The sequence below is a fragment of the Brassica napus genome, chromosome C3 (assembly GCF_020379485.1).
Source record: "Brassica napus cultivar Da-Ae chromosome C3, Da-Ae, whole genome shotgun sequence".
Classification (NCBI taxonomy): Eukaryota; Viridiplantae; Streptophyta; class Magnoliopsida; order Brassicales; family Brassicaceae; genus Brassica; species Brassica napus.
In genome coordinates this window covers 48223672-48248609 of record NC_063446.1, presented here as the reverse complement: position 1 = coordinate 48248609, position 24938 = coordinate 48223672, and the positions used below count along the sequence as shown (strand labels likewise).

At 39.1% G+C, this 24938-nt stretch overlaps 2 protein-coding genes across 3 annotated transcripts; both read right to left on the bottom strand.

Annotated features, from left to right (window-relative positions):
- Window positions 1-11193: 11193 nt before the first annotated feature.
- LOC106403596 (PH, RCC1 and FYVE domains-containing protein 1-like) lies at window positions 11194-15397 on the bottom strand. Of its 2 annotated transcripts, XM_048752961.1 has the most exons (9): window positions 15262-15397; window positions 14781-14867; window positions 14583-14672; window positions 14420-14506; window positions 14160-14354; window positions 12179-14092; window positions 11943-12089; window positions 11507-11853; window positions 11194-11426 (listed from the first exon to the last, which is right to left on the bottom strand). In XM_048752961.1, exons 1-9 carry the CDS (start codon window positions 15313-15315, stop codon window positions 11339-11341), a joined length of 3009 nt encoding a protein of 1002 aa, XP_048608918.1. In that variant the 5' UTR covers window positions 15316-15397; the 3' UTR covers window positions 11194-11338. The 2 variants fall into 2 exon arrangements, with proteins under 2 accessions (XP_048608918.1, XP_048608919.1); XM_048752962.1 differs by having other exon boundaries at window positions 12179-14031; window positions 14160-14506; window positions 15262-15396.
- Window positions 15398-21047: 5650 nt separating this feature from the next.
- On the bottom strand, window positions 21048-24172 carry LOC106403595. The gene is made up of 3 exons (XM_013844410.2): window positions 23176-24172; window positions 22528-22927; window positions 21048-22419 (listed from the first exon to the last, which is right to left on the bottom strand). Exons 1-3 carry the CDS (start codon window positions 24170-24172, stop codon window positions 21048-21050), a joined length of 2769 nt encoding a protein of 922 aa, XP_013699864.2.
- Window positions 24173-24938: the final 766 nt, after the last annotated feature.

Below are 24938 nucleotides of genomic sequence, written 5' to 3'. Positions count from 1 at the left end.
TCCGAATCTTTGAGGAGGCCTCCTTCACTTTCTATGTGAGCGGCGTCAAGCATTCCATCAGTTTGGAGAAGCTGGCCGAGATCTATGGATATCTGAGGAGTACACTATGACCTCCTTTCCAAGGAAGTTCCCCCTAGAGCAAGCATTCTGGAAGTTCATCGCTTCAGGGGATTTCAAATCCCGATCAGCCAGTCAATCTCTCATCCGCAACCCTGTTTTGCGGATTGCTGCGAAGGTCCTGAGCAACCTGCTCTCCTCAAAGGACCAGACGTCAAAGGTGACACGAGGGGAACTGCAGATGTTATTTGCAGGAGTTGAGGACGAGATCAAATCCGCGGACATTGGGATTCTGACCTCGGAGATGAAGACCAGTCTAGGGTGTGTGCTTGTTCAGATGTTTTTGGACAAGAAGGCACGGGTGATTAAGGGTTCTCTGAAGAAGGACCGTTCTGGGAGTTTACTCACTCCTCTATTCCGCCACTTGGAGCTTGATCTCAGCCCCTACAAGTGTAACGAAACCGCCCAGTTCATTGATGTTCCATACCTGATCAACTGCCAGATTCTCTGCGACGAGATGACCTACAGTTTCGTTGGTAAGGACGGGAACTACCACTACTGCAAGCTGCCTCAACCGGACATCACCTCGCTTGGAGATGTGGTCAACATCTGTTTCGTTCCCGAGCCTCAGTATCTCTGCGCCAACCCAAAATCATCTAATCAGGATGATACTATGGATGAGCCCGAGTTTGTAGGCACTGTTGGAGGCGACACTGCATATGACCTAGCCCCCGTTGATGACGGCGCTAATGACGCCACTTACCGTCGCTGGATGGTAGACTCTTAGCGCAAGAATAACGGTCTCATGAAGAGAATCCTGAAGGCGATCACTGGAGGATGCTTGGGAACTCCGAGCACAGCTGAGCCTCGTCGAGAGAAACCTACACCGAGCAGTCATCGACCAGGGAAGGAACCGGCAGGAACTGCGAGGGGAGAGGAAGAGACTCTATGGGCCACTCCGCGCAAAATGAACAGGCGCTCCGCTGGCCAGTCCGAGAGCGATGATACTGACAAGGCAGTCTCCTAGTTCTATCTCCATTGTTATATTCGTTTGAACTATTTCTGTTTCCTACACTTGTTTATTATTTTGGCCTTTCCTTGAATTATTTTCTCACCGGGGATGGTGAGAAGTAAATCTGGGGGAGGCGCTTATCTGCTACTAATCGTTTACCTTTGGTTTTATGTTTAGAGTCAGTCCACTTTGAGTCGTTTTAATGTCTTTATCGAGTCAGTTTGTTAAGATCGAGTCAGTCCAAACTTTGTGGGAATCAGGACCTTATTCTATGATGTGTGTTAACCACCCTTGTGCTTTAATTCATCTTATTCAGTGACCTTAGCAGAAGCGACAGACGCACATGTGGATCCAGAACACCCTGACATTACATCATCTTGTTCTCCAAAAGATCTCAGCTTGTCGAGGTTACTCTGGAAAGACCTAACTCCATCTAACTTGAACTTAATCTTGACTGCAATTCTTCTTGTTATGGGCGTTGGATTATGGTTTAACGTGATTAACACTCAGGACTTCTTATTCTTTCTATCCATCTTGCTGATCATGAGTGGCTAGCTCATCTTTAGTTAGTACCCACCTTTAAACCCTACAGCCTTTGTTCCGCCCTCATGCATTTGTTATTCAGTATCTTATGTGCATATATGTGCAAAAGGGCCAGAGAGGAAAGGATCGACACAGTCTCTTACTCGTTGATGCAACAGGAGTTTCTGCTGAAGAATAGGCGGAAGCACACAGAGCAACCTCTCCGCTTGATCTAAAAAACAAAAAACAAGAATGAATGTGAAGTCAAGAACTCCAGTGGCATGTCGAAAGTACAATTGTTACCTCCCGCTTCGTCACCATCACTTTTTTTAGGAAAAAAAAATCAGCTTTATGTACTTCTGAATAAGGTGATGAAGAAGGAGACGATTCCTAAGAAAGACAGACGCCACTGGTAAACTAGAAATGAGTATAAAGTGAAGAGATGAGAACCATGCAGATCAGAGCGACTGTTCCTAAAGAAAAACATGCAAAAACGAGTAGAGGCTGTGGACATCAATAGATATATCCTCTCTTGCAATTTTGCGCGATATCCTACATCCTCTACGAAATTTGGTAAACCCTAAACACTGATTAGTTCCACTTAAACACAAAAAGGCCTGTTTCATACCTAGACCGACACCCTATCTAATGCATGTGATAAGAAGCTCACGCCACTCTTAATTGAATGTAAGGAGTTTTGTCTGGAAAGTTTTAACTTTTGCAGGTATGAGATACAAAGTATGGAGCCGTTTTGAACAGCAGTCAGTGGGGTTCTTGGTAAGGATGTGTTGTTTTAGCTAAACTGCTTGTATGGTTCAGAGATTCGTGGTTACTGTATGGTTGCTGAGAATAGGCGAGTTCCCACTTTTTTAAACCTTTCTCTCGGTTCTTGGTACTTGATTTTGTTTGAGGACAAACAAGGATCTAAGTCTGGGGGAGTTGATATATTGTGTTTTTGGCATATAATATGTCTGTCTTACTAACAGTTTTCAAGGTTTTATCGAGTCTTTTTAGTCCCTTTTGAGTCATTACAGGTCTGGAGTTGCACTGGACCAAAGATGGACCAGCTGGAGGAAAACAGGAGAAAAAGAGTGTGATTTGGAGTCTTTAATGCAGAACAGTCGAGCGGAGCAGCCTGAGTGCCTGCTCTAGCGATAGAGATTTAGAAGGAAGTTTCCAAATATTTTGGGATTTGCCCTAGATTTCCTATTTTTTCTTTAGCCGCCTGTGGCTCCTATATATATAGTCTTCTTTTATTTACTTTATAACCTACCTTGGTTTTTACGCAAGAAAAGACTTGAGAAAGCTTTGATTTTCGGGCAATTGCTACTTGTAAGGGAGAATGCCTCATCTATCTCCTAGAGAAGATTATCCTGAACCCTCTGATTTCTATTATCCATTATATGCAGTACTATTCAGAAATCATGCTTCTCTGTTCTTGTGTTATGTTTGAGTAGTCACCGAGTTAGTTTAGGGTTCTAGTGTTTTGGATTCGCGAGCTGAAGCATAAATAAGTCATCTTAAGATTGTGTACATTCATATCTGTTCTTATTGCTTGCATTGAACTGATCACTTAGTGCATGAATTAGGGTTAATCAATTTAGCTAACCGTTGGTTGATAACTTGATATGATTTGAATGAGCTTTGCATCTCTAGTCAGCGAAAGTCGATATTAGGGTGTATAGTGAACATATCGGACTTGATCTCTAAAGCTTGCTATCGTGTCTTGATACAAACGAGAGTTTAGGTGTCAAGACCGATCTGCAAAGGAATTAACACCACGACGGTGGGTTCTTTCAACCTGAGTGATCCGAGTTTAGATTCGTGTAACTGGACTTGAATAATTGCTTGGTTTGTGATTTCTTTACCTAAAGAAGAAACCCTAGACTAGCGCCTTTAATCAATTCGAAAACAACGTTACTTGATACTTACGTTACCTTATTATTTTAAAACCCCACTTTTATTTTAGCTTAAATCTGATCCCAAAAAAATAAAGTGTGAACTGGTCCCCGGAATTGAATCTAAAGATATTACAACTACACTGTTAACTTGACAGTAGACAAAGATCCAATTTTAGTGTATCACCACTCGAGGTGAGGAATTCAAAGACGAGTCTAGAGAGAAAGCGAGAGATCAGAGAGGGAAATGGAGGATGGTCTGATGGGGCAAAGCACGATGATCGAGCTAGGAGTTATAAGGGTGTGGTCATAAATGGTAACTCGGGGCAACAGAGTAAAGACAGAGATGGACGGGATTACTACGGGAAGGGTAAAGGCAAGTTGTTTGAAGCACCAGGGTCTAAGTGGGTTAAGGCGGCTGAGAGAGGGCAGAGGAGACCCTCTAACCATCATGGTTACTACAAAGGAGATAGCGAGGGCTCACGGCACAAATCTGTACGTTGAGAAGATGGGAGACATGGTGCTACAGCAGCGGGAACTGGCATTCAAGAAGCACATATTAGGCCTTCCTCAGGACAGTATAGAGCAGATCAAGTGCAGAGGATTCCACCTAAGGAAGCGCGAGAAGATGGAGAGATTAGGAACACCGGAGAGGATGATACGTTGTTACCTTCTCTAGAATTCCAGTTGGAGTTGGCCAAGACGCAAGCAGAGGGAACGGAGGTAATTTTGGAGTAAACTGATGAGGATAATGGACAACAGATGGTTCGGGGATTGGTGGAACAACAGGAGGATCAAGCTGATGATCTCGAAATGGAGATGGACGCTATTAATGCCACCTTATTGGAGAATGGTGCTGATGTGGAGGCAGAAGAGGAGTTTCAGACACTCTCGGAGGAGGAGGCTGAGCAAGCTGAGCTCGCTTCCCGGGCACAGGAGGAGAAAGTTCATACACAGGAGGAGGAGGAGTTGATGCCTGAAGAAGCTGACATGGAGAAAGGAAAGGGGGCAGGGGAACTGGCGTTAAGGCAAGGAAGCCGTAAAAGGCTACTCAGGCCTTCTATCAACACTGCAGGACGCAACAAGATGAGGGCAGCCAATGCACTGGTTTCCCCAAGAAGAAAGGCTGCAGCCAAGGTCGGATCTCGCCATGGAGATGGAAGTAAACCTACGGAGAGTAAGGGTCCTTCAATCACAAAGCCGGCTAACCTAAAGTTTTAAGGTTATGAATCAAGTTTTACCCGCAGTAAGATTAAGTACGAAGGAATTGGATTTTTGGGGGGGGGGGGGGGGGGGGGGGGGGGGGGGGGGGGGATTGTTATAATAAGCTCTATGAGTATTGATGTTTTATTTAGTTCTAAGGGTAGAAGGGAAGTAGTTATTACATTATTGTCTTGGTGTGCTTTCATACTATGGAGTAATAATGTTTCTTGGTTTGCACGGTATTCTGGGTTGTTAAGGGTCAGTTTTTTAATCGTTGGTGATGGCTTTTATATATGGAAATTAAAGTATGGACATGATGGGAGAGTTTTATATAGACGGACTGTCTTTTATATCAATACGGAGTTGATGGTATGTGGACAATGGAGGAGAGAGATACATGTAAGCAAAGCCGGACTCTTGTTTCAGCTTGGGCATGTATGTAGACTCTTTTTTCTTAATTGGCAGGAGCGGGAAAGATTGAAGAATCTGTGGGTGAGGTTTTATAGGTTACAAAGAGGGCTCGAGGGAGGAGTTTTATGGAGGCTGGAGTACGTAAATGTGATTCAGTACACATGGGTCATATGGCAGTCATTGCATCAAAATAAAGAGTTTAATGCCGTGTATGAAATGGAATATGGATTAGTTTTTTCTGTTGCTAAGGTGTTATCAGTTTATAAGAGTGTCCATATTTCTTTTTGTTCTTGTATTATAATTTTACGGAGAGCAAGGTCAATCAGGACAAATATGACTATTGTGGTTGTAGCCGTTGACGTCCAAAAATACATGGAAGTGTAGTATGTGAATATGCTGGAGTCAAGTATTTTATTAGGCAATTGGTCATACTCAAAAAAATCTCTCATCGGTACTTATGTGGATTCTATGGTGAAGTGTTGATTTGAGGATATGAGGAGAAATTTTACTATTGCTGGGTGGAATGGATTATTCACTATGTTTAATCCGGAGTTTATTAAAAGTTATTCCTCTATGGTAGTAGATTATGATTGGTATTGTGTTATTTTATTGGCAACACGGGTTTTCTCTCGGCACTTTTGGGGGCCTTGGAGCCTATTGATATTAGAATATAATTTAAAATTGATTTGGATTCGAGACTGGCGACTATTTGGGAAAAAAATGGCACAATGGTTTACATCAGACTGCTGAACTAGGAAGGTGTGCGCTTGTTTTACATGGGTTTGGCGAATACTTGGATACGGTTCTGATATGGTGGCTGGGGGGCTTTGATGTTAAAACATTATCGGGTATCATTAAACCTGTATTTTCTGGCTCGATGGAGCAATCCAAATACTGTTAAATATGAAAATACTAAGGTGGAATGTTAGAGGACTCGGAAGTCATTGGACCATAAGTTATCTCCAGAAAATATAGCACAAACATAAACCAGATTTTTTTATTTTTATCTGAAACGAAACAGGATTTTGAATTCGTACAAGGTTTACAATCACACTTTGGATATGATAATTTGGTTATTGTGGACCCAAATGGGAGGAGCGGCGGTTTAGCTCTTTTTTATAACAACGAATATCAAGTTAAAATCTTATATTCTAGCAACATGATGATAGATATAGAGGCGGTGGTCAATGGAAAGCAAGTTTTCCTTGCCTGTGTCTATGGGTATCTGGTACAAGAGTTAAGAGAACAGGTCTGGGAGAGACTAACTCGGTTTGGATTATCACGATCTGAACCTTGGTTTATTATTGGCGATCTACACGATCTGAACCTTGGTTTATTATTGGTGATCTAAATGAGATTACGGGGAATCATGAAAAGGATGGGGGAGCCCTAAGATGTACAACTTCCTTCATTCATTTTAACAACATTATAAGAAATAGTGGATTACTAGAATTTTACGGCTCGAGGTAATAAACTGTCTTGGCAAGGAAGGAGGGGCAAAGGAAAAGGAGCATGATGGTCAGATGTCGATTGGATCGGGCCTTGGCAAATGAGGAATGGAATACGCTTTTCCCATGCTCTTACACGGAATACCTGAAGATGGTGGGTTCTGATCATCGTCTTGTGGTTGCTTTTTTGGAGGATAATTTATCACGAAAAAGAAAGGGACAGTTCAGGTTTGATAAGAGATGGGTTGGACAGGAGGGTCTAATGGAATCAATAGTGGCAGGCTGGACAGAAAATCAGGGATGACAAATTGAGGATGTTGTTACAAAAATTAATAATTGTCGCCATGAAATATCTTCATGACGAAAAGATAACCAACCATACGGGAAGGACAAAATTAAAGATCTTCAACAGGCATTGGAAGAAGTTCAAATGGATGATAATAGATCACAAGAGGAGATTCTTGAGGTTTCCAAAAATTACAAGGGGCTTCTACGGATGAGGAGGAATATTGGCACCAGAAAAGCTGAAATATGTGGTATTCATCTGGGGATCTTAATACTAATTTTTATTATGCCTTAAAAAGCAGCGTAGGATCCGCAACAAAATAGTGAGACTCCATGATGAAAGTGGTAGTTGGGTAACAGAGGAGAACGGAGTTGAGAAGGTGGTGGTTGATTATTTTAAAGATCTGTTTAGCACCACTGTTCCAACGGAATTTGATAGTTTTTTGGAAGAGATAGTTCCATCTATTTCCCCTCAAATGAATCAAATTTTATTAAGAATAGCAACGGAGGAAGAGGTTCGACAAGCTTTATTCATGATGCACTCGGAGAAAGCGCCATGTCCGGATGGAATGACAGCTCTCTTTTTTCAACATTCCTGGCATGTTATTAAGAAGGATGTGGTTGAAATGGTGAATAATTTTTTGGTTACAGAAAATATGGATCCACGTTTAAATATTACTAATATTTGCATGATTCCGAAAATATAGAGACCTACAAGGATGACGGAACTAAGGCCGATCAGTCTGTGTAATGTTGGTTACAAGATCATCTCGAAAGTTTTGTGTCAAAGATTGAAAATTTGCCTACCACGACTAATCTCGGAGACACAATCGGCTTTTGTGGCGGGCAGGTTAATATCGGATAATATTCTTATAGCGCAGGAAATATTTCATGGATTGAGAACCAATAAGTCTTGCCAAAACAAGTTCATGGCGATCAAAACGGATATAAGCAAGGCGTATGATAGGATAGAGTGGAGTTTTATTGAGGTTCTTCTCCACAAAATGGGATTTGATCCTCGCTGGATCAATATAATGTTGGAATGTATACCGTCGGTTCAATACAGAGTACTTCTCAATAGTCAGTCACGAGGTCTCATAACTCCCCAGCGGGGCTTACGTCAAGGGGACCCTTTGTCTCCTTATTTATTTATCATGTGCATTGAGGCATTAATTGTGAATATTAAGAAGGCGGAGATAGTGAAACAATTAACTGGTTTGAAGGTAGCAAGGGCTTGTCCAACAATTTCTCATTTGCTATTTGCAGATGACAGTTTTTTCTTTTGTAAGGCATATGAGGAGAAATGTCAAACCATTCTCAGGATTCTAAGGGAATATGAGACTGTCTCAGGGCAACAAATTAATTTCCAGAAATCCTCAATTCAATTTGGATATAAAATGGAAGAATCCAGCCGTCAAGAATTGAGAGATATTTTGGGAATCCAGAATATAAGAGGAGCGAGATCTTATTTAGGTTTACCAGAAAAACTTGAAGGATCTAAGGTACAAGTGTTTGGCTTTGTACAAGACCGCTTGAATAATAGGGTTAATGGATGGACTTTTCGATTCTTTACTAAAGGAGGGAAAGAGGTGATTATTAAATCGGTGGTTACGGTCCTGCCAAATCATGTGATGTCTATTTATCGGTTACCAAAGGCTACAGTTAAAAAAGTTAACGAGTGCAGTAGCTCAGTTTTGGTGGAGTCCAGGAGGAAGCACAAAAGTTATGCATTGGAAATAATGGGATAAATTATGTGTTCCTATAGATAATGGTGGACTAGGCTTTAAGGATATTATTGATTTTAACATGGCCATGCTTGAAAAAGCAATTGTGGAGGCTGATTGAGAAGCCAAATACTCTTTTTTCAAGAGTCTTCAAATGACGGTACTATAGGAATGCTTCACCCCTGGAACTGATCCGTTCATACTCCCCGTCATATGGCTAGGGGAGTATTATTTTTGCTAGATCTTTGGTTTGTAAAGGACTAATTAAAAGGATGGGAACAGGTTCATCTATTTCAGTATGGAATGATCCTTGGATCTCAGCCACTCGCCCGAGACCAGTAAACAAAAACCTTCAAAACAGTTACCCGGACCTCACAGTGGATTCTCTCATTAACTCGGAATCCCGAAAATGGAATTTACACGCAATCAGGGTTTTGGTGGATCCTCATGATGTAAAAATTATTGAAAGTATACATTTAAGTAGAAATCAGATAGAAGATAGGAATAGATGGCATTTCACTAACAATGGGAAATACTTGGTTAAATCATGTTATCAAGTGGAACGGGTCTATCCTGATAGGGAAAAACCACCAGAATTTAATGGTCCTACAGTGGATATACTAAAACCTTTCTGCTGGAAAGTGTGGTGCCCCCCGTAGATACAACATTTCTTATGGCAAATCCTTTCAGGATTTATAGCGGTAATGAAAAATCTACAAACGAGAGGAATACAAGGGGATATATGTTGTGCTCAATGCGGAGACCCGGAGGAATCAATAAACCATGTGTTTTTTTAGTGTCTTTCAGCACGTCAAGTATGGGCTTTATCTAAGATACCATCGAACCCCAATATTTTTCCTATTAGTTCGTTTTTCACTAACATGGATCATCTATTTTGGAGAGTCAATCCAAGGATGGATGACCACCAATTTTCATGGATATTATGGTATATATGGAAAGGTCGGAATAACAAAGTGTTTAGTAATCTGGATATTGATCCAAGGGACACACTGAAAATAGCAGAATTGGAATCAACATTTTGGGCTGAGGCACATGTAGTAAAGGAACAAACGAGGGAGCATCAGGCACAGAGCAGACCCACGGTACCGACTTCAGGACGATGGTGCTTCATAGAAGGTTCATGGAAAGATAAGGATATATTTTCAGGGCAAGGCTAGTATAGCACTTTACCGGGTTTTGATCGTTTACCAGGGGCAAGGAATGTAAGGGCATGTCTTTCACCTCTTCATTCGGAGTTGGAGGCATTAATTTGGGTAATGGGATGTATGAAGAATTTAAGACAGTTTCATGTTACGTTTGTAACGGATTGTTCTCAATTGGTGAAGATGGTTTCGGAACCAGAAGAATGCCCAGCATTTGGAAGTTATCTGGAAGACATTAAGCTTTTAAAAAGAAGTTTCCTCAACTCAGACATCGTTCATGTACCCCGGACGGAGAACCTATGGGCGGATAGCTTAGCACGTAGTGCTAGGAAACAACCGTCTTTCGTCGTCCACATGGATGCAGAGTTACCAATTTGTTTTACAAAGTCAACATGAGTCTGTAAATGTTTGTTGTCAAAAAAAAAAAGAGATTTAAGTAACTTCAAAGTCTTACATCTATTCATATCTAGTGTTATGAATTATTGTTATATTTTTTTTATGTTGAACTTGTGTCAATTGTTATATTATTATAAGTCTCCCCCTTTAATTTGCACAACCATAATCTTATCCAAAGATTTAAAATAAACTTGTGTCAATAATTTATGATTAAAAGAACTTGAATAAATGAATTAAGCATCAAACAAAGATTTTTTAATAGATTAGAGACAAAGTAGATATATTATTTACAATATAATGTAAACTTATCAAAACAAGAGTTAGACAACTAAAATTTTGAGTGAAATTTGACTGGATTAACTGAAGACTTGTCAAGAAGTCTTTATTCTAATTCGCGGTCAAATTCACTTAAAATTTAACTTTTTCGCTTAAATGTTAATTTCTCGCTTAATATGTGTGAATTCGTCCGAAAAGTCTGCTTGAGAAGTATGCTCGTGAAGTCTACCGCGAAGTCTTCCTAGTAGTCCTCCAACTCAGATCTGAAAAATCTACATACCCAAAACATTAAAAATGATTTCAAAACAGAGAAAACTTTCAAATTTTAATTTTGTGTGCTTTGATAATAACGATTAAACAGTCATAGTATATTGAATCTATAACTTTTTAGAATATAACATATAACACACACACAAAGTGCATATAAAAAAATTATAGATCTACTTTTTTAAAGAAAAGAAGATGAGAACCATGAATTAAAAATCTGCAAAAACAAGATAAATTAGTGAAAAATACATAAAACATAAAAAATGAACAATTTGATATAAAATTTGGTGTTTTCAAATTCAAAAAGATTATAGTGAGGTTGAAAAATTTTAGAATGAGATACATTACATTTTTGTTACAGCCATTTACGAGAAACAGAGAAAATGTATAAATTTTATTTATATAAGAAAAAATAGTCTCCAAGTCCAAAGTCTGACTCATTATATTATCGTTTATATGTTTATTGTTTCATGATTTTCAATTATAATTTTCCCTACCCTACGGAAACTATTTAGAGCAAATCTCTCAAAAAATCTTAGAATGAGCTTTTTTGACTAAAATAGCATTTAACGAGGAAAATGATCAAAAACGAGTTAGAGTTGTTGAAAAAAAAACGAGTTAGAGTTGTTGAAAAAACGAAAACAATATTAAAAATAGAATTACATTCTCAATTAGTTCATGCTTCAGCATCATACTTGTTATAGACCAAAACTTGCTTCTCCTCCCACCATCTTTGTGCTTCCTTCTCTGAAAACCTCTTTCGACTGCAACCAAAATTAGCAACAATCACATCAACACTTGCACACTTGAAACCTAATATTACTAAATCAAGAATATCTTTTACCTAAATCGTACGCGTTTAAGCGTCTTCTGACCGCAAGGCAAGGCCGTGAAAGTTATATATACACCGGGCTCATATTGCTCTACTTGTTCTGCTGTCGATTCTTGTGTTCCATTTTTCATATGCCCTGTTCTTGTGATGGCTGGCGATGCATCTACCAATAGCCTAATGTTGCTTTCACGGCTTGAACATTTTTCTACAATTTGTTTGTCTTTGGATTGTGAACAAGTCGTGGTAATTGGTGTGAGATATGGAACGGACACTGAATCATCAAAGATGGGCGAGACTTTAGACGGATTGCATGCAATGCCAGTCTTAGGATTGTTCGGTTTCTCCTTGTTCGTCTGAAGCTGCAAGCAAATAGACAGAAATGTGGATCATGTTATAAACAAAAAGATTTAAAGAAAAAAAAACAATGTTTGCTAATTTATATCTTTACCCTTGAGGCCATAGCTTTTATTATCTCTTTAGCAACTTTAGCCTTCTCAGCTTCTTCTTTAGCAACTTCTGATGTCTTCTCAAACTCTCTTTGACATTCTTCAATCTTCTCGTTACCAAGTTCACACTGCTTCTGGAGATTTCTTACCTACATGTTCAAGAAAAATGGAATCTTTATCTGTATAATATGAAGCTATTGTATATGTGTACCGGTATGAGAAGGTTAAAGTACTATACCTCGGCCTTTAGCCTTTCGATTTCGTCGATAAAGATCTTGTTCGTCTCAGACGAGGTCGAGATCTTTGTAGAAGATGGTCGTCTTCTGGATGAGACTGATATATTCTCAGGACTTGTCAAAGATAGTGACATTTTGTCAAAAAGAAACAGAGAAGGAGCAGAGACTTGTCCCCATCGAGGCTGTCCATCTGAAGAACGATTAGCTTGTGGAATATTCTGAATCTGATTCTCTGATTCAGTTTCTGTCGAGTTGTCAGATACCCTGCGTGCATTAGTAACCAACTGCATCCTTGGAGTTCGATTGTCCATCTTAACCTTGTTTGAAAACTCTGTTATTCTCCATAGATGATTGAAGCAAGAATCGCAGACTCGAGAAAGTTTGCCCTTGTTTGGTGCCAAGGAAGCTTTAACTGCTTTCTTGCTACTACATGCATTGCAGAACAAGAGACCACAGTTGTAACAGTTATGTTTCTTCCTTGTGAATCCAAAAGCTGACTTGCAAGAACTGCAAGTGCTTTGATCAGTCAAAGAGATGTCTTTGTGTAAGCAAATCGCAGCCGTTAAACTCAACCCACAAGCTATAGTTTCCACCAACCTGTCTCCTAAAGACTCAACAAGAACCGGCGAGTTTCTATCTCTAACATCGCCTAACCCAAGTTGTCCGTTGGCGCCTTTTCCCCAAGTATAAACATTACCAAAAGAAGTCAACACAGCTACATGATGTGAACCACAAGCAATCTCCTTGACGAATTGTCTTGTTAGATTGCCTAAAACAGTATTTATCGACTTATCCTTGGCTCTTGGACATCCCAACTGGCCATGAATTGAGCTTCCCATCGTATAAACTGTTCCTCTGTTGCTGAGTGCAACAGTTAAAGTCCATCCGCATGAGACTTTAACGAAATCTTGATCAATCAACTCCGAAACACAAGTCGGCACGAGCTTTCTCTTGCTGTCCACGTGACCTAACCTTCCTTTATCTCCATCTCCCCAAGTAAACAGCTTTCCACAACTCTTGGCTTTGTGATATTTCCTGTCGATGGTGGATGTTTCCACTATTGCAGCCGTGTGCCACGGTCCACAAGAAACAGATACTACCTTCATTCGCTTCAAAGACTCCACTTCTTTTGGCTTTGTAACACTCTCAAGGCTCCCATGTCCAAGAACTCCAAAGGTTCCACTACCGTAAGTGTAAAGCTGACCAGAAAATGTCACAATCGCTGTGTGCCACGCGCCGCAAGCGACACTGTAAACCCTCAAAGATCTACCAAAGACATCAGCTATTTTCCGAGTTAAGAATTGTCTTCCTGATTCTCCAATAGTTCCACCGTCTATTCCCCACAGATACAGCTCTCCGGATTCGGTAACAGCACATGTTTGGTTATCGCTGCAAGCCACTGATCCAACCGCAACACCTTTGAGTGATTCAACGCGTTTCGGATGGTCGATGTCAAGGTTAACTTTAAGTCCAAGCTTACCACTGTTTCCATTGCCCCAACAAAACACTTCACCTTGTCTCGTAACCAGCGCAGCGTGTTTTGCACCAAGAGAAATGCTTTGTACATCAAACATGGTGGCCGACTCTAAAAGCTGAGGAGATAAAGCATCGTTCTGATTCTTTGATCCCTCGATAAGACCCCTTGTAGCTCCCCATATCATTACGTCCTTGAGGACATTGGATCTTGCAGTTGGCTGAGTTACAGTGTGAGAGGGAGAAACATAAATGCTAAGCTCTGAACCTGTCTGGTCACAGTCCGACCTCCTGGAATTATAATCTGCTTCGTAGTAAGGAGAAACTGGGCCGAGCCCATCTGAACCAGCTGATTCCATGGAGTAGAAACTGTCTGAAGAGCCTGACAACCACAAACACCGTTCCTCAAGTAATGTGGATGGACTTGCACATAAACTGCGTATCTTCAAGAACATAACAACACAGACATCAAGAAACGATACAAGGCAAGAACAGAGTTTTTTAGTTTACCTGAGTGAAGTCAGGGGTTTCTTCAAGAAGTCCAAGATTCTGTTTCCTGTGGATAAACCCCGCAGGGCTATTGATACAACTTTGAGCTCCCCTGCTTGTCCTTAGATTCACAGAAGATCTAGCATTGTGGTGCTTCGTTATCACAGCTCTAAGGCCTTTAAACCAAGAGCCTGCTTGTGCTTTATCCTTGCATATCTACATCACCAACAAGACATGTTCAAGAACATTTATACAAAGTCGTTGAACAAAACCGAACTTACAAGATCAAGAGTGTACTCTCCATTTGCATAGACGAGTGAAAACGACTGCTCTTTTCGATCCGGTTGAGCTTGCTTCTGAAACTTCGGCTAATAGATAGAGAAAGAGACGCTGCATCATCACCTTTAATCTTAAGGAACAATCCAAATCTTATACTCGACATACCGTGATCTGTCCTCGAACAATCGTTATAACCGAGCTCAATCTCAGCTGTCTCTCATCTTGTCCTGAGTACCAAATCAGATACTTCTCATCCTTCAAAAAGCAAAAGAATACAACTTTACAAAACCCTTTAACTGATTACTTTCTCTTTGCTTTCTATAATTTTATGGGATTTCAATTCGAAGATCCAAAAGAACCTACCATTGAGAGTTTAAAATGACAGAATTTTGGGTTTCCCCTTCTCCGACATTTCAGAAGTTGTGCACCTTTCTTCAAAGCCAAGATTGCCTGCAACAAAACGATCAATCATCATACCAAAAATGCTAACACTGAATTTTTTTATTTTTTTCTTGCTGAAAGATCTCGAGTTTTATGATGGTCTATACAGATCTCTTATATATTTCTAAGTTAACTATTAACAGACTTATGAGATCCTGAGAAGTAATTCTTATTGTGTTCAAGAAAACAGAACGTCAAGACAAGGGTTGGTAATGGAATGAACGTTTAAAGACAAGAACTAGTAATGGAATGAACACAGAACAATAATCTCTTTAAGTTTATATAACTAGAAAACTGTAGAGTACGAAACAAGAATCATTGAGAAGAAGAGATGATTCAGTGAACAATCAAAGTAAAGGGTAAAGCAGAGAAGAAATCAAAATTGAGAAACGTTAATCAAAACCTGTTCATCTGTTCTGTCACGGGGAACTGTAGCTGAGATGTGCTGTTCTCCCATTACTTTGTCAGAGAAAAACAAGAGTAAGGAGAGGGGAGAGTTTGTGTATAAATTATTTGTTTTTTTTTTACTTATTTTATACAATCTCATAGCGTCATGCATTTATATTCTTTGCAAAATGTATTTAATTTTAATAAAAAATTAATTTTTTAAAAAAGCTAAAGTATCTAAACTACTGTAGTGTTACAATCCTAATTTAAATACTTTGGTTTCCTTAAATAGCCAAAATTCAAGATCCTCCCAATATTATGCCACTGAACTTCTTTTCAAAAATTAAAAATATGTGATTATCTAAATAAAACCGTTAAATTTAAGCACAATTACGCACTAGAAAACAAGTATGACTCGACTCTATACTTCTTTTTTTATTCTTGCAAAAAGATTCGTTTTTGTAAGACTTTATTATGCCCCCAGGAAAAGATTTATAAAAAGATCAAAATCCAAAACTTTATACATAAACTGTATAACCAGTGATAATGGGGTGATTAGTTAGGTTGTAGATACATGTTTTAGCTTTAATTTTTATTGACAATCTTTAAAATTACCAATTATGCTTTAAGTCAATTTTAAAACTACAACAAAAACATGGCTTATAGAAGCATATACATATTATCTTTACTTTTTCTATTTAATTTTTACATCTACAAAAACAAAAATAATAGACTAAATTTTAGCACATACTTTAAAATAAAGTTACACCCAACCAATCACCTTCAATAAAATCAACTCCAGATTTGTAACAAACTTTTTAGTTTTAATTTGTCAATAATCAAATAAAAGTATCTTCAATCTTATTCTCTTAATGACATACTGATTGGCTCCCTAATTGACCAAGCGAAAGATGAGCTGCAATTTTCGCCCATAAGGAGAGTGACTTCGCCACGATCCTTCCTAGTAAAACGCGGCGTGTTCGAATTCTGATCGATTTTACGCAAGAAAGGGGGACCACCCTCTAAGCCTATGTATTCCTCAATGGCCGATTGATAATCCAATTCCATTTCAGCTGGTCACTTGGATTTGTTCTTGCTTCCCCACCAACTGCCCTTGCTTTTGAAATAGATGATTTGTTCCCCTGCAGAACATGGCCTTATTATTCGGTCCCCGATAGCCAGCGGTGGATTTGGTATAACAGCTCACGTTCGTTTGCGCCTTTCCGCAAGACTGGTAAATTTTATTATAGAGTAAAAGAATTCTCAACTTTGTCTAATTTTTAATTTTAAAATGGAAAAAACTAATTTTTAAAATAAATATTAAATTATATTCATGAAAAATATAATTTGTACATCAAATACAGTTGTTTTCTAAAATCTCAAACATCAAAATTAATTGACTTATAATGAAAAATAAATTTGTGTTGAACCAAAATCTGAGAAACCTTTCATTCTTCTTGTCTCAAGACAGATAGCTAATTTCTGATGTTCTTGTCAAGATGTTTACTAAGCAGTCGATAAGAAGTTGCACGAGTTCTTTACACATCTTTTGCTCACTGGTAGGTCTGAAATAGAGTAAAAAAGTGATGGCAAGGAAAGAATGTGTATTTTTAGGGAACAATCGGTTAAAAATAGTCGGAAAACAATCATAGGCGAGAAGAAGTTAAAGAGATTGATAAGGACGTCTGAGTTTGTGGAAAAAAAAACTTTCCGTCCACGAGGTCTTAACACACCATCAGTTAATTGGTAGGTCTAGAACAAATAAAAAAAATGACCGCAAGATAAAAATGTGTATTCGAATCTAATATAAATATCTTAGGTATTTTTTCGGTTTTGATAATGTTTAAGATTCGTAGTTTTTATTTTATTATTAGTTGTGTTTTTTCTCTTTATTCAAAAGTAAAATGTATAAAATTATGTGTTGTTTTTTAAGTTAGATGATTAAATATCTTAAATCTTAGTATTATTATTATATTTAGTTAATTTAATTAATTTAATTAAATAAACCATTTCGTTTTAGGTTTTTTTTTATTTAAAACCAAATTAAACCAAACTATTTGGATAGATAAAACCTTTAATCAAATGGTTAGGATATATAATTTGGTTTGGTTTGGGTCAGTTTGGCTGAGTCGGTTTATTTTGGTTTTCTCCAGGTTTTTGCCCATCTTTAATATTAACTATTATATTAATATTCATTTTCACTTTACAATAGAAAATATAAAAGAATTAGAATAGAAATAAAATGGTGGATTGAAGATGCTTTTCATAATTCATAGTTAAAAGTATTAAAACTGATTTTTTTTGTCACAAGAAGTTTAATATTTCAAATAAAATTTATTGTCTTGTTCTATCAGGGTACATCTCACATGTAGTCAGTTTGTTTGTATTTGAATAATGTAAATGTTTTAAGTTGAGCTCAAAAAGCTGACGGCTAAGCGAATGCAATTAATTTTTATAATTATTGGAATATGAATTAAGTACTTAAATAATGATTCAAACTGATTCTAATACATTAACAAACTTGTGATAATCTTATCTTAAATATGGAGAATCTGATGAATTAGTAAAATATGCAATTTTAATTATTTATTGGTTTTACAAATTTGGGCTCTTGTTTCAACACCATCGTTTTAAGAATTTTTCTAATAACAAAATGTATTCTAATTTTGATTATTTGTTCTGGTAGAAGAATGAAACAAAAAATCCAAAGTTAGATACAGATTCTTAACCATTAATAATTTGGTATTACTAGAAATCTATTAATAATATATTTTTTAGGGGAATCACAAGAGATTTGCTCGAGCTGGTAAGATATTCTCAAAGTGAATGCATGCATAGTTTGATGTAAACTCAAAAAGCTCTGAAGTGGCTCATCCGCAATAAATACAAGTACACAAACCTTATGTTTGCAGCGTGTATGTTTTTTGGTATATGGATCATGGATATTGGATTTATAATAAAATGGATATAATTGAGTATGGCTAGATAAAACTAGAGAAGAACAATTTTAGGTCTCGGAAACAAAAAGAAACACTTCTCACCTTTGCATAAATGCATTTCTGTGGTTTATAGAAAATCATTTCAATGATTCAAAATATGACAGTATGACCAAATTGTTTTACAGAATTGACGGATATGGTATTAATGATTAATTTCAATATCATCCACTATAACGCCCCCGACCGTCCACAGCTAATGGGCCACCCACGTCCGCTCACTCGGCCCCTGGGCCCATCCCTTTCCAGCGATCGGTCCGTTAATTTTTCTAAAGGCTCGAAATCATTGTTTACTGACCCTGCAATCACCACCTGACCTTTTCCCATGTTTTGGCATCACTCGCACGCTATCGCGAATCACTTCCCGATAGGTCACCCATCCTTCCACTACTCCAGCTCAAATACGCTTAACTCTAGAGTTCTTTCAGGATGTGCTCCGGAAAAGGTAAGTCAACTTTGGTGACATAGGTAGTCAAATCAATTCTCTTAAGCCTTTTCACATAACACAACTCGGGATGTTACAATTCACCCCCTCTCAAAGAACGCAACGTCCTCGTTGCGCTCCACGACAGGTCTCAAGACGCCTCTCAGGTCAGAACTGAGATGGCTAACCAGCTCTGATACCACTTATAACGCCCCGACCGCCCACAACTAATGGGCCACCCTCTCCCGCTCACTCGGCCCGTGGGCCCATCCCGTTCCAGCGATCGGTCCGTTAATTTTTCTAAAGGCTCGAAATCATTGTTTACTGACTCTGCAATCACCACCCGACCTTTTCCCATGCTTTGGCCTCACTTGCACGCTATCGCGAATCACTTCCCGATAGATCACCCATCCTTCCACTACTCCAACTCAAGCACGCTTAACTCTAGAGATCTTTTAGGATGTGCTCCGGAAAAGGTAAGTCAACTTTGGTGACATAGGTAGCCAAATCAATTCTCTTAAGCCTTTTGACATATCACAACTCGGGATGTTACATCCACATGCCAAGAGAGCAGAACCCTATAGCAGATACCTTACCCAAAACTATACGTGCTTTTCATAGATGTTTTTTTCCGTCAATTTTTGGTATCAATATATATAAAGAAGAGTTTTATTCTCTTCTTATGCTGCCACCTCGTTAATTGGAAGCTTCACGAGTTGACACGTGTCCGTTAACACTAAAGTGTTGCGTTTCATTAACTTTTCTATTTGTGTGTTTGGGCTTTTCCGTTTAACTTCTTTATATATGTAGATGTGTTTTTGGACTTTGAAAACAGATGGGTTATGCTTGATATGCAGACAGGCCCATTACCCAAAGAAAGTAAACTCTGATTATGCTTCTCGCGATCGTCTCTCTTCTTTGTTCTACTGCGACGTCTGAACTTCATATCTATCATCTCTATCACTGAAAATGTCGTAGTAATCCCTTATTAATTCAATCAACCACAATGTCGCCTTGAATGTGTGTTTTACTTTGGTGAGTCGGTGTATCTGCAAGTATAAATCTGTTTAAAATCATCTTATCAATCTGTTTAAACAGCAAAATACACTTATTTTTTAGATTCCTCGAGTTCAACATTCACCGAAAGCAAAAGTTAACATCTGCTTCCGCCGGGGAGGTTGCGGCCACGGCGGTCTTGCCTCCAAGTTTTGTCGGGGAGGTTGCAGCGATGTGTTGTTTCAAGCTCCCCGAGTGTGGCGGTAATTTATGAGCACTTCTGTTTCCAGTGATTAAGATTTGTTTTAAGTATGTTAATCATCATCATGTCCTCCGATGTTAGATTGGTCTTTCCGAATTTATAATGATTTGTCAATGATTATATTGAACTAGGTTAATTAAGAATATAATGGGATTCTTGAAAATGCAAGCTTGAAAAACATTTTCATTCATGATGTATCTCTAATGGATAGTACAACTATCGAACGATACTTGAAGTATCATGTAGAAGATTTCGAAAAGGATCTGCAACGGAAGCTCTGTTAACTCGACTATTGGCACATGTTGAATGGAAAGGTGAGTCTTTCCTTGATTTATGTTAAGTGCTTCAAGTTTGTGTCTAAAGCTGGTTTTTTTCCTCACATTCAAGTGTTTTTTTGTTGTTTCCTGCAGGATCCGATCCAACTCAGCAGACTGCTATTGATAACTTCATGGTCCATGAACTGATGGAACCCAAAACCAGTGGGGCCGGTGCAATCAAAAGGTGATTCAAGGGAAATTTTTTTTAATGTATTTACTCAATAATGAAAGATGACTTTGACCATCTTGGTTCTTCTTTTAGTGTACAGTTTAGAGTCAATGTAATTTCATTTTACTTCCTTTTATAACAAAGATAAAACAAACATTGAAAGTGTAAAATAATTACATTAATGAAAAATAAAAAATTCATATTAATTAATCGAGCTTTTGATTTTTAATAAAAAAAACAAAACAAATAGTAAAGATTAATATTTTTTTGTTTAGAGTAAATAAATATTTTTGGTCCTATATTAAAATTTTAAATATTTTTCTATTATTTTCAATTTGCTTGTTGCCCGGCGGGATTACCCTAGTAGATTTTAAAATCACTTATACTCTGAGTAATTAAATAACATTTGATGTAAAAAAGACAAGAGACTTGCACGTGCGCATAAACCACATGGGTCACTTTCTGTTTTTTTTCTTTCCCAAATTGAGATATTATATATTTCAAAAGACTATAACAGTCCAAGTTCACACTACAAGCAACTGCTTCATACAAGAACGCTACCAAAAAATCAGTTAGACAAACTCCTTTGCTTAAACCCAAACACCCATCTAGAGCACCAAAAAGTAATCCCACAACTCCTACCTAAAAGCATTAGATGTTACTCTTTCATTGCTGTACCAATGGTCCAACCAACGGGGATGACCAGCAGCGACATAGGACTGAGAGAGTCCTAAACTCCTTACACTCTGCGCAATGAAAGATACACATCTAAACATCTCCGAAACTCCAAGTCTCAGTTCCCATGTTTCGAAAGCTTGTAACTCTCTTTGGAGTTCTGCTACCTCGAACTGCAGAGCCGGCCAACGATGAGGTTTCACAATTGCCTCCACCAGGTCTCCAAAGGTAGATACAAACCTCACCTTCTTTTTCTTCAGTCTCTTCATGCTTTCTATAGCCCACAGCAGTACCTGAAGCTTTGCTTCACCAACGGTTTTAGTCCCAGAGAATGCCCGTCTGCTATGCTCCAAAACTTTTCCTCTGCTATTTTTAGTGATCCAAGCAGCACCCATGATGTCATCTGATTTAGACCAGTCCATTCCAATCTCACACAACACCCAACCCTCTGGCACACCTGACTCATTAACCATTGGTTCCCTCACCTCTACTCTCTTAGTTAACTCCATCCGATTTTGAACCTGCTGCGCCAGAAACCACGAGTCCGCTTCATCTTTCGCTTTTTTGACCACGTCCCTTGCTTCAAAAAGCTTACATTCAAAGAGAAAACTATTCCTGTTCTTCCACAAATACCAAAGTAACCAAGGCCAGACTCGAGAAAGTCCCATCTCCACCTTCTGGTTCTTACTCAAGTTGAGTAGATATGAAATGTTTTCATATATTGAATCCTCATTGAAGCCATTAGGAGGGGATGGTAAATCTGAGAGCGCCCAACATTGTCTTGCAAAGTGAAAACAGAATATATCATGGTTCATGGACTCACCTTCGAAGCCACAAAGCTGACACCTTTCATCACCCTTCAAACCTCTAGCAATAAGGATCTCAGCAACTGGTAGAGCGTCAGACAATGCCTTCCACACAAAAACCTTAATTTTTGGAGCAGAGTGCACTTTCCAGATTTGTACTCTAAGGATATTGATTGACGGCAAGGCTTCTGCAATCCTACGAACCTCCAAGTTCTTTTCCTTTGTCGCCAACCAGTAACCTGATTTCACCGTATAGGCCCCTGACTTGTTGAATCTCCAGTTCCAGAAGTCCTCCTTGACTGTAACAGGATGATGTTTAAGGAGAATTTGAACATCAGAGGGGACAAAAATCTCTTTCAAAGCTTGGACATTCCATCTTCTGTTTTGAAAATCAATAAGGCTCCTTGCTCTCAAGTTGACATCAAAAGTATAGTTCTTGATCCAAGGAGCTCGGAGGCCATAACCATCAGTGTCATCCTCGATCCATTTGTCTGTCCATACCCTGATTGAGTTGCCATCTCCCACTCTCCTTTACAACCCTTTGATAAGGAGATCTCTACCAAATAATAGGCTCCGCCAAGCATAAGACGGTCTCTCTCCCGACTTCGCTTCCAAAAAGCTTGAGTTAGGGAAATACCTGCTTTTAAGGAACTGGGCCAGTAAGCAATGAGGAGAAGACAACACCTTCGAAGCCTGTTTCGCCAAGAGAGCTTGATTGAAAGCCTCTAAATCCCTAAAACCCATTCCACCGCTCTCTTTAGTTAGACATAGTTTCTCCAAGGCGATCCAATGTATTTTCTTTTTATGAGCATCTGATCCCCACCAGAAATCTGCCATTGCGCTTGAGAGATTGACACAGATTGTTTTAGGCAATTTGAAAACCGACATCAGGTAGATAGGCAGAGTCGCAGCCGTCGATTTTAGCAACACTTCCTTACCCCCCTGCGAGAGCTTCCTCAGGTACCAAGTATTCAGCCTACCATTAACCTTCCCTTTTAGATAACCAAGCATCTCAATCTTGGAGCCGCTGAAGCATTCTGGTAAACCCAAATATTTACTAGATCCCCCTTCATTAGAGATTCCCAACACCTCACGAATTGTGTTTTTTTTTAACAGCGTTAACCTGAACTCCAAAAGAGATAGCTGATTTCTGCAGGTTAATGGTATGTCCCGTCGCTGCGCCATACACGTTAAGAATGTCTTTGAAGGACCCTTGCTTGGTTTTCTGAGGCTCTGCACATGAATAGACTATCGTCTGCGAATAGCAAATGATGGATAAAAGGACCTGAGTCAGAGAAGCTCAATCCATTTAGCAACCCTTGACTTTCAGCTTTATTCAGCAGATGCGTTAGACCTTCAGTACACAACACAAAGAGAAATGGGGAGAGAGGATCTCCCTGGCGGAGTCCCCGTTGCGGCTTAATCATTCCAAAAGGCTGATCATTTACCAGTACTGCAAAGGATATAGAAGAGATACAGACCATGACCAAATTGACCCATTTGATGTCAAAACCAAGAGCTTCCAACAGCCTCCGAATATAGCTCCATTCCACTTTGTCATAAGCCTTGGACATATCCGTTTTCACCACCATATAATCATTCATGATTAAAGGGTTGACCCGCAAGGCATGAATTGATTCATGAGCTATCCCAATATTGTCAGTGATCAGCCTCTCTGCTACAAACGCCGATTGGTTAACTGAAACAATCTCAGGGAGCAGAAGCTGTAGGCGTGTCACCAAGACCTTTGATATGATTTTGTATAACACAGAACAGAGGCTGATTGGGCGTAGATCACTCATAGTCTCCGGATCCAGAACTTTGGGCAATAAGCACATATACGTGAAATTCCAATCTACCGGCCTAACCCCTCTTTCAAAGAATTTGTTCACTTTGACACACACTTTAGGACCAACTTCCTCCCAATATTGCTGAAAGAACAGTCCTGACATGCCATCCGGCCCCGGAGCACTCGATGCTTTGATGCTAAAGACCGCACTTTTAATCTCATCATCTGTAACTTGACAGATGAGACTTTGATTCATTGCTTCAGAAACTCTGGGCCTCATATCATGGAAGAAAAGTTGATAACTTGACGGGTTGGATGACTTGAAAAGATCTGAGAAGTAGTCAACAGCCACTTGAGCTGTTGCTGCTTCTGACCATTGCTCCACTCCATTAACATCTTTGATTTTAATAAGCTGTCTTTTTGCTCTGATGGCCTTGACTGAATCATGAAAGAAATTAGAGTTCCTGTCTACATACTTCATCCATTTCTCCATGCTTTTTTGCCGCCAAAACAGTTCCTCTTCTTTATATGCTTTACACAGCTCTCTTCTGATGGCTCTAATAGCATGCCAACATGGATAGTTCCTAGATTGGAACCACTCTAATCTTGTAACACCCGTATTTTCCAAATCTAACTTAAATAAATAAAAAGTCTGAAAATCTCCATTTACTACTTTTCAAAAGTCAACTCCAAAGTCGTAAATTCAATAAATAGCCATAAATCCAAATAACATAATAAATCCCGAAAATATCGATAAAAGCATAAAATCCGCAAGTCTGAAAAAGAAAGAAATAAAACTCCAAAAGCACCAATCCGATAGCAATCACTCCTGCTCGTCAGTCTCACCTGAAAGGAGAAAGGAATAGGAGGGGTGAGTAACAGGGGAGTTACTCCGTGAGGTATGGGGATGCTAAACACGCAAACCACTGACTTGAGTAAATAGAACTCCCACTATGGAAGTTTAGCTCTAACATGAACAAACTAGACGCCTAAAGCATCACACAAACACAACACAAACAATGCGATGATTGCATATAGCTAGTCCATACACCCCGCATCTCCTCATATGGATATATAATACGTAGCGTCGCTACTACAGTATGTCTCTGTACCCCCGCCCTCTCAAGTAGCGTCTATGGTACAAACGTCTCAGCACCACACGCCCGCACAAGTAGCATCGCAAGTCCAGACGTCTTTGAACCCCTGCCCGCACAATCAAGTAGCGTCGCTAGCCAAGACATCTCTGAGCCCCCGCCCGC

Excerpts from the sequence above, each read along its gene's own strand:
- LOC106403596 (XM_048752961.1), bottom strand. The coding sequence starts at position 15,315 with ATGGGAGAACAGCACATCTCAGCTACAGTTCCCCGTGACAGAACAGAT. Across the intron at positions 14,868-15,261 it reads GTGACAGAACAGATGAACAG|GCAATCTTGGCTTTGAAGAA; the intron begins GTTTTGATTAAC and ends GTTTTGTTGCAG. Across the intron at positions 14,355-14,419 it reads GAGAGTACACTCTTGATCTT|ATATGCAAGGATAAAGCACA; the intron begins GTAAGTTCGGTT and ends TTGGTGATGTAG.
- LOC106403595 (XM_013844410.2), bottom strand. The coding sequence starts at position 24,172 with ATGGAGAAATGGATGAAGTATGTAGACAGGAACTCTAATTTCTTTCAT. Across the intron at positions 22,928-23,175 it reads ATTGAGCTTCTCTGACTCAG|AATGCTTCAGCGGCTCCAAG; the intron begins GTCCTTTTATCC and ends TGGGTTTACCAG. Across the intron at positions 22,420-22,527 it reads GCCCAGTTCCTTAAAAGCAG|GAGAGTGGGAGATGGCAACT; the intron begins GTATTTCCCTAA and ends AGGGTTGTAAAG.